The following is a 10,000-nucleotide window of genomic DNA, read 5'->3' on the forward strand; positions in this document are numbered from 1 at the left end:
ATAAACCCATCACCTTCACCATCACCTTCTTCATAACATCATAACCATCACCATCACCATCACCTTCACATCATAATCCATCACCCAATTTCACCATCACCTTCACATCATAACCATCACCTTCACCATCCCCTTCACATCATAACCATCACCATCACATCATCACGCTTCACATCATAACCATCACCTTCACCATCACCTTCCCACATCCATAAACCACTTCACCATCACCTTCCACATCATGAACCAACCATCACCTTCACCATCACCTTCACATCATAACCATCACCTTCTTACCTCATCACCTTCACATCACGTAACCATCACCTTCACCATCACCTTCACATCATAACCATCACCATCACCTTCACATCATAACCATCACCATCACCATCACCTTCACATCATAACCATCACCTTCACCATCACCTTCACATCATAACCATCACCATCACCATCACCTTCACATCATAACCATCACCTTCACCATCACCTTCACATCATAACCATCACCATCACCATCACCTTCACATCATAACCATCACCATCATCACCTTTAAAATCACCACCATCATCATCATCATCACAATCATCAGTACTATTAGGATGATTATCACCATAATCATTAGTGTGAAAGAACTTGCATCATTATCTACATTTCTGTGATGACATTTTGTTCATTTCAGTTAATCAAACAAACATAAATAAATAAATAAAATGGTAACAAACAGAAATAAACAAACAAATAAATTGATAATAAACAAGAATAAATAAATAAATAAAATTATAACAAACAAGAATAAATAGATAAATAAAATAACAAAATAAATAAATAAATAAATAAAATGATAGCAAACAAACAAAAAAAAAAAATAATAATAATGATAATAATAAACACGAATCAAATGCACTTTAATGGAGCTTATGTAATTTCGTTTAGCATCATCTGACCCCAAACATCTCATAAAACCGATAATTGGCCTCTGGTTAGTAATTAATAGGAATGACTTGCAAACGAGAAAAAATCTGACCAGTATGTTTTTTTTTTTGTGGATATGTTTGTCGGTGTCTATTTTTAGCTGGCTCTTTTACTACTCTCTTCTGTCCTTCTGTTATTCTCTCTCTCTCTCTCTCTCTTTTATTCTATTTCTTTCTCGTTCTGTTGTACCCTCTTCCAGGCTATTATTATTTGATTCCATTTTCTTTTCCCTTTTTCAGGCTATTTTCATTTGACTTCAGTTCCATTTCCATATTTCAGGCTATCTTGAAAATCTCATTCCATTTTTCCTTTTCCTAGTACAGGCTATTTAAAAATCTAATTTTCATTTCCCTATTTCAGGCCATTAAAAAAAAATCTTCAAATGTTTACTTCCTTATTTCAGGCTATTATTTTGTTAAATCTAATTTTTCCTTCCCTATTTCAGGCCACTTAAAAAAAAAAACTCCTAATTTTTCTTTCCCTCTTTCAGGCTACCAGATCGGCGACGAGGGCAGGTATACCTTCGTGGCGGGGCAAGTGTTCACGCCTCCTGCCCTCATCAAAAGGCCAAATATAAGAACGACGGAGAAGACGAACTTGCGGTAAGATCACTGATTCCGGGTTGAGTTCTGTTGAGTGTTTGTTTCGATGTTTGGTGTGTGTGTTAGTTTGTTTGCGTGTATTTTGTGTGTGTTTGTGTGTGCGTGTTTATGCGTGTGTTTGTTTGCGTGTATTTTGTGTGTGTTTATGTGTGTGTGTTTGTTTGCATGTATTTTGCCTGTGTGTGTGTGTGTTTATGTGTGTGTTTGTTTGCATGTATTTTACGTGTGTTTATGCTTATGTGTGTGTTTGTTTGCGTGTATTTTGCGCGTGTTTGTGTGCGTGTGCTTATGTGTGTGTTTGTTTGCGTGTATTTTGCGTGTGTTTGTGTGCGTGTTTTTTTGATGTTTGGTGTGACTGATGTTTATGTGTGTGTTTGTTTGCATGTATTTTGCGTGTGTTTGTGTGCGTGTTTTTTTGATGTTTGGTGTGACTGATGTTTGGGATGTGGGTGGTTTAGGTATGTGTGGTGGTGAGTGGTTTGTGTTTGGTGTGTGTTTTGTTTTTGTTTGTGTGTGTTTATGTTTATAAGTGTGTTTGCTTGCAAGTATTTTGCGTGTGTTTATATTTATGTGTGTGTTTGTTTGCATGTATTTTGCGTCCGTGTTTATGTGTGTATTTGTTTGCATATATCTTGCGTGTGTTTGTGTGCGTGTTGATGTATGTGTTTGTTTGCATGTAATTTGGGTGTGTTTGTGTGCGAGTTTTTAATGTTTGGTGTGTCTGATGTGGGTGGTTAGGGTATGTTTGATGGTGAATGGTTTGTGTTTGGATGTTTTGTTTGTGTGTATGTGTTTACGTTCATGTGTGGTTATGTTTGTGTGTGTGTGTGTTTTTATGTGTATGTCTTTATGTTTGTGTGTATATGTATTCTTTTATGTTTGTGTTTATGTATATTTATGTTTGTGTGTTGTGTTTATGTATATTTATGTTTGTGTGTATTTATGTTTGTGTGTGTATTTATGTTTGTGTGTGCATTCATGTCTGTATGTGTGTATTTTTGTGTATTTGTGTTTATGTGTGTCTGTGTATTTGCTTGCGTGTGCGATAGTATTTATGTCTTTTGTGTACATGGTTGTACATATACATACATTCATTCGATTTTTTTGTTTTTGTTTTGTTTTAAGAGGAAGGGTAGAAAGGGTGAGAAATGTCAAAAAGAAAAAAAATAAAGTAAAAGAGGGGAAAAGGGTGGTAAATGAAATAAACGAGAAAATAAAAGAAAAAAGAGACAAGACGAAAGAAAGGAAAAGAAAGGAAAAGAAAAAAAAAGGGAACCTCAGTTATGGGAATCGATTTAGTGAGAAATGTCAAAAAGAAAAAAAAAAGAGTAAAAGAGGGGTAAAGGGTGGAAATGAAATAAACGAGAAAATGAAAGAAAAAGAAAGAAGACGAAAAACAAGAAAGGAAAAGAAAAAAAGGGAACCTCATTTATGGGAATCGGTTTAGTGAGAAATGTCAAAAAGAAAAAAAAAAGAGTAAAAGAGGGGTAAAGGGTGAAAATGAAATAAACGAGAAAATGAAAGAAAGAAGAAAGAAGACGAAAAACAAGAAAGGAAAAGAAAAAAAAAGGAACCTCATTTATGGGAATCGGTTTAGTGAGAAATGTAAACAAATAAAAAATAAAGTAAAAGAGGGGAAAAGGGTGGAAATGAAATAAACGAGACAATAAAAGAAAAAGAAAAGACGAAAAACAAGAAAGGAAGAGAAAAAGGAACCTCATTTATGGGAATCGGTTTAGTGAGAAATGTAAACAAAGAAAAAAAATAAAGTAAAAGAGGGGTAAAGGGTGGAAATGAAATAAACGAGAAAATGAAAGAAAAAGAAAGAAGAAAGAACACGAAAAACAAGAAAAAAAAGAAAAAAAAGGGAACCTCATTTATGGGAATCGGTTTAGTGAGAAATGTAAACAAAGAAAAAAAATAAAGTAAATAAAAGGGGGAAAAAGGGTGGAAATGAAATAAACGTGAAAATAAAAGAAAAAAGAGACAAGACGAAAGAAAGGAAAAGAAAGGAAAAGAAAAAGAAAAGGGAACCTCAGTTATGGGAATCGGTTTAGTGAGAAATGTCAAAAAGAAAAAAATAAAGTAAAAGGGGGGAAAAGGGTGGAAATGAAATAAACGAGAAAATGAAAGAAAAAGAAAGAAGACGAAAAACAAGAAAAGAAAAGAAAAAAAAGGGAACCTCAGTTATGGGACTGGGTTTAATGAGAAATGTCAAAAAAAAAAAAAAAAAAGCAAAAGAGGGATAAACGGTGGAAATGAAATAAGCGAGAAAAAAAAGAAAAAAGAAACAAGACGAAAACCAAGAAAAGAAAAAAAAGTAACCACCACAAAGGAAATAAATGGGAAAATAAAAATAAAAAGAAAGAAGACGAAAACCACGAAAAAAAGAAAATGAAAAAAAAAATAATAACCACCATAGAGGAAATTGAAACACCTAGAAAAAAATATAAAACGCTTTTGCCGTTAACGGAAGCCATACGAGAGCTTCCACGATGCAAAAGAGAGGTGCTTGCAGGCAATAGAGCTTGTGTGCAATGCCTGACACTCCTGCCTGGCTCCTCTGACTTTAGAGAGATTGGAATCCATTTGCTGATTCGAGTTGGATCTCCTGTAATCATTCCCGTCGAACAAAATGATCCATCATAGGGAATTTCTTTTCAGGTAAGAGATTGGAGCGCGAAGCAGGATCTGAGAATTGTGTTTTGCAAAATCGTTAACGAAGACTGAGATGTGAAGAGAGGGAGGGAAATGGAGTTAGAGAAGTTTGAGTATTGTATAGAAATGTATAGATGTAATAACGCTATCTAACGAAGCGTAGGTTGCGTTTCATAGGAGGATAATGTTGAAGAAATATATCGTTTAAGGTTGATGTTGTCAATCTCACAGGTTCTATATTGATTACTCTTAAGGCTCTATCACACTAGCACTTTTTCCGTCATTTTTTTTTTGCGTTTTCGAATGTACTCCGAACGAAAATCATGTAAACAAACATGGCGCCATCGGAGTGAGGTCCCGGGATTCACACGAACCATTCTCATACATATTACGTCATTTTAAAGAAAGATGATGATGTATATTGTATATACGAATGTTCTAGAATATTAGCTTATGTTTACATTCACTCATCCTATCTAATTTATTAATAGCACAAGATCAAGAGGGAAATTATCCTTGCGAAAGCCTCAAATTCAGACGGAACCCCAGAAATTGACGGGGAAGAAAGTGCTAGTGTGGTAGGGTCTTCCACTCGCGAGAAATTTCCTCTATAATTTGCTAGGATATCTCCTTGTTAACTCTGATCTCGCCCTTCCAGCTCGTGTAACCCTCCACCTTTTGTCATTGTTAACATCCACATCAAAAAAAAAAAAAAAGAAGTTAACATCCACATAAAAAAAAGAGTTAACATCCACATCCACATAAAAAAAGTTAACATCCACATAAAAAAAAGTTAACATCCACATAAAAAAGTTAACATCCACATCAAAAAAAAAGAAAAAAAGTTAACATCCACATCAAAAAAAAGAAAAAAGTTAACATCCACATAAAAAGAAGTTAACATCCACATAAAAAAAAAGCTGCCCCGACCGCATCCACACCCTCTACTCCGCATACCAAGTATCTCCAACAGCTTCACCATGACCAAGACTCGCCATCCTCGTCCAGACACTCCCCTCTACTCTTTATTTCTGAATACCGCCGGAAATCCCTCATTTGCATAGCCGTCTCGGAGCTGTCTCGCAGATGATCGCAAACCTCATTGTCACGGGGGTGGATTGCGTCGACCGCTGTGAGTGTCACGTCAGCTGTGAGTGTCACGTCAGCTGTGAGTGTCGCAGCAGCTGTGAGTGTTGCAGCAGCTGTGAGTGCTGCAGTAGCGAGGAGTGTCACGTCAGCTGTGAGTGTCACGTCAGCTGTGAGTGCTGCAGTAGCGAGGAGTGTCACGTCAGCTGTGAGTGTTACGTCAGCTGTGAGTGTTGCTGCAGCTGTGAGTGTCACGTCAGCTGTGAGTGTCACGTCAGCTGTGAGTGTCACGTCAGCTGTGAGTGTTGCAGCAGCGATGAGTGTCACGTCAGCTGTGAGTGTCACGTCAGCTGTGAGTGTCACGTCAGCTGTGAGTGTCACGTCAGCTGTGAGTGTCACGTCAGCTGTGAGTGTTGCAGCAGCTGTGAGTGTTGCAGCAGCGATGAGTGTCACGTCAGCTGTGAGTGTCACGTCAGCTGTGAGTGTTGCAGCAGCTGTGAGTGTCACGTCAGCTGTGAGTGTTGCAGCAGCTGTGAGTGTCACGTCAGCTGTGAGTGTCACGTCAGCTGTGAGTGTCACGTCAGCTGTTCGTGTCACGTCAGCTGTGAGTGTTGCAGCAGCGAGGAGCGAGCGAGAAACCTTGCGCTTGTTCCTTCCTGGTTCCTTGTAATAAGGGAAGAACATTGTGCTTGCTTTTTCCTGAATGTTTGTAAGGAGGGAAGAACTAGGGGTTAGAGGAAGGGAAATGTGTGTCGAGGGTAGCGTGTTTTTTTTTTTTTTTATACTTATCTCTGTTGTCGTTCTTTTTGCTTTTATCGTTTTTAATTATGATTTATGATTCTCACTTATCTACTGAGTATGTTCTTTTTCATTTTCTTTTCTTCTTTCTTTCTATTTTCTGTCTTTTTTTCATCTTTCTTTTCGTTTTCTTGTCGTCGTCGCCCTCCTTCCTTTTTCTCTTTCTCCTAGTCGTCCTCCTCCTCCTTCCCTTTGTCTTCCTCTATCTCTCTCCTCCCCCTCCTCCTCTTCACAATTTTTTTTTTCTTTATCTCCATCTAACTTTTTTTTCTTCTCCCCCTCCTCCTCTTCACAATTTTTTTCTTTATCTCCATCTATTTTTTCTTCTTCTCCAGTGAACCAATGAAAGCGTGTTAAATGGACCGGCGATTAAATAGTGCATTAGTTCCAATCGCTACCATTAATGGGTTGTTGGATGGCCTCTATGGCCGTTGGTATAGCACTGTGTTACTTCTGGTTCTCGGATCTCTCTGGCTGTCTTTTTTCTCTGTCAATGGCTGTCTGGTTCTTTTTTTCTTTCTTTGTCTGGCTCTTTCTGTTTGTTTGTCTGTCTTTTCTCTGTTTGTCTGTCTGGTTCTCTCTTTCTTTCTCTGTCTGCCTCAGTCTCTTTCTTCTCTCTCTCTCTCCGCCCTTCTTCCCCTCTTTTCCTCTCATCCTAATTCCATTTTTTTTCTTCCATTTCCTTCTCTATTCCCTTTTGCATCTCTATCCTCCCTCCCTTCTCCTCTTCCCCTTCCCTCTCTCACTTCTCTCTTTCCTTCCCTCCTTTGCCACGCGTTCCCCCTCTCTTCCCTCTCCTCTTCTCCTTCCCTCTCTCACTTCTTTCTTCCCTCCCCATCCTTGCTTCGCGTTGCACCATTATCTTCCCTCCCTTTGTATTCTCTTCTTCCCTCTCCCATTTCTCTCTTCCCTCCCCATCCTTGCTTCGCGTTGCACCATTCTATTCCCTCACTTCCTCCTTTCACATCTCTATATTCCTCTCTCCCTCTTTCCTTCCCTTCGTGTTGCACCGTTCTATTCCCTCCCTTCCTATTCTCTTCTTCCCTCTCCCATTTCTCTCTTCCCTGCCCATCCTTGCTGCGTGTTCCACCTCTCTTCTCTCCCTTCCTATTCTCTTCTTCCCTCTCCCATTTCTCTCTTTCCTTCCCTCCTTTGCTTCGTGCTGCACCATTCTATCCCCTCCCTTTCTATTCTCTTCTTCCCTCTCTCACTTCTCTCTTCCCTCCCCATCCTTGCTTCGTGCTGCCCCATTCTATTCCCTCCCTTCCTATTCTCTTCTTCCCTCTCCCATTTCTCTCTGCCCTCTCCATCCTTGCTGCGTGTTCCACTTCTCTTCCCTCCTTTCCTATTCTCTTCTTCCCTCTCTCACTTCCCTCTTTCCTTCGCATATAACACTTCGGACACTTCCCTTGGCGACAGCATGAGGGCAACAGCATCAGCCTCTCTTGCGTACATGGTTCTTAATGCCCCCAATTTTGTTGCAGGAATAAGCGAGGGTTGGAAAGGGGAGAGGTAGGGAGGGGAGGTAGGGAAAGAGAGGGAGGGTGATGGGGGGGGGGGCAGTGAGGGAGGGGAGGAAGGGAAAGAAGGGAAGGGGGGGGAAGGAAATAGAAGGGAAATTGGGGGTAGGGGGAAAAAAGGGAGGAGGGAGGTAGGGAAAGAGAGGGAGGGAGATGGGGGGGGGGGGGGGGCAGTGATGGAGGGGAGGAAGGGAAAGAAGGGGAGGGAGGGGGAGGAAACAGAGAGGGAAAGGAGGTAGGGGAAAAGGGAGGAGGTAGGGAAAGAGAGGGAGGGAGAGAGAGGGGGCAGTGAGGGAGGGGAGGAAGGGAAGAGAAGGGAAGATGGGTAGGGGAAAGGAAGGAGGGATTGAGGGAAGGGAAAGAGGGGGAGAGAGAGATGGGAACGCAGTGAGGGAAGGGGAGGAAGGGAAAGGGGGTATGAGAGGAGGAAGGGTGAAATAGGGAAGGGGAAGAGGGGTAAGGGGAAAGGGAGGGAGGGAGTGAGGGAAGGGAAAGAGGGAGAGAGAGAGAGAATGGGGCAGTGAGGTGGAGGGGGAGGAAGGCAGAAGGGGGTATGAAGGGGGAGGACGAATAGAAGCTGGAAGAAGGGTAGGGGGAAAGTGGAGGAGGGAGTGAGGGAAGGGAAAGGGGATGGGGGAGGGAGAGAGGTGGCAGTGAGGGAGGGAAGGAAGGGAATGGGGGGTGGGGGAGAAAACAGAAGGGAAGAGGGGTAGGGGGAATGGGAGGAGGGAGTGAGAGGAAAGGAAAGAGGTGGAGAGAGAGAGAGAGGGGGTAGTGAGGGAGGGGAGGAAGGGAAATAGAAGGGGGACGAAGAAGAGAAGGGAAAAAGGGTAGGGGGAAAGGGAAGAGGGAGTGAGGGGATAAGGGAGGGAGATGGGAGAGGAAAGGGAGGAGGAGAATGGGAGGAAGGGAGAGGAAAAAGCACAGAGAAGGGAGGAGAGTGAAGGGAGAATGGCAGAGAAAATACAAAGGGAAGGAGAGAAAGATGAAACAAAGAGGAAAAGGAGGAAAGAAGGAAACAGGAGAAAAGATAGTGAAGAAGTGGTAGTAGAAAGGAAGCAGGTGGAAGGGATGGAGAAGGAAACTGGAGAGAAATAGGAAGAGGAAGAGAGGAGAAGGGAATGGGAGAGCAATAAAAAAAAAAGAAAGATGAGAGAAAGAGGCAGAGGGAAAGAGAAGGAAGTGGAAAAGAGAAGAGGAAGGAGAGGTAAAAGAGGTAAAAGATGACAAAGGAAGAGTAAAGAAAGAGTAAAGAATAAACGCTTACAGTAGAGTAGAGAGAAAAATGAAAAAAACAAAAAAACAAAAGAGGAAAGGAAGAGGAACAAAGGATAACAGAAGAGACAAAGGGACAAGGAAAGCAAAGGAAGCAATGAAGCAAGGAGAATATTCCTCCTCCTCTTCCTCTGTTCCTCCTCTCGCGTCCATAAGAATCTTCAATGATGATCTTGGCGAAAAAGATCCTGTTCTTACAACACAAGTCGAGTAGAAGATGAGAAGCTTCGTTCAAGAGTCGGCGGTGTTGCTCTCTTTTTCGCTCTCTTTCGTTTCCTCTCTCTTTTTCGCTTTCTCTCTCTCCTCTTCTCGTTCGCTTTCTCTCTCTCTTTCTCTCTTTTTCGCTTTCTCCCTCTTTCGCTCTCCCTCCCTCTCCCTTTCTTGCTTTCGCTGCCTCTTTCTCTCTCTCCTCTTCCCTCCTTCCTTCCTTTTTCGCCCTTTCTCTCTCTCTCTTTCCCTCCCACCTCTCCTCTCTCCCTTCCCCTTTCCCCCTCTCTCTCTCCCTCCTCCCTTCCTCCCCTCCCTCCCTCCTCCTCCTCTCCCTCCTTCTCCTCCCTCCCTTCCCCCTCTCTCTCCTCCCCCTTCCCCCCTCCTTCCTCTCTCCCCTCCCTCTCCTCTCCCTCCCCTCTCTCTCTCCCACTGTATCTTTTTTTCCCAGTTTTGTCGCGGGAATTTCAAAAGAGCTATAATCACATGCATGGTGACATGAAGCTTCTCTTCGCTGTTGTTCGGAGATTTTAAGTGATGATTAGCCTATGCGGCGGGTTAAGATTTCAGAACGGGGGGGAAAGGAGAGGGAGTGAGGGGGCTGTGGAAGAGGAGGAGAGATGGGAGGTTGAGGGGATGAGGAGGGAGAGAGGGAGGAGAGGGGTGAGAGGGGGAGAGGAGGGAGAGGAAGATAGGAGGGGAGGGAGAAGGAGAGAGGAGGGGGAGGGTGAGAGAGGGGAAAGTGGGAGGAAGGAAGGGAGGAGGGAGGAGAGTGTGGAGGGGAGAGGGAGGGGAGATGATGGGAAGTGGGTGAGAGGAGGGAGGATAGGAAAGGTGGGAGAGGGGAGATGGGAGAGAAGGGAGAGGGAGGAAGG

The 10,000-nt window shown here is 42.4% G+C and overlaps 1 protein-coding gene across 1 annotated transcript in view; it reads left to right on the top strand.

Moving 5' to 3' along the window:
* The window catches only part of LOC138865616 (uncharacterized), a 129,234-nt gene that overhangs the window by 92,934 nt on the left and 26,300 nt on the right, over nt 1-10,000 (top strand). The window contains exon 8 of the mRNA XM_070136322.1: nt 1,470-1,581. Coding sequence (XP_069992423.1) covers nt 1,470-1,581 — 112 coding nt within the window. The remainder of the gene's footprint in view (nt 1-1,469; nt 1,582-10,000) is intronic.

Source organism: Penaeus vannamei, chromosome 21, assembly GCF_042767895.1.
Source record: "Penaeus vannamei isolate JL-2024 chromosome 21, ASM4276789v1, whole genome shotgun sequence".
NCBI classification, from domain to species: Eukaryota; Metazoa; Arthropoda; class Malacostraca; order Decapoda; family Penaeidae; genus Penaeus; species Penaeus vannamei.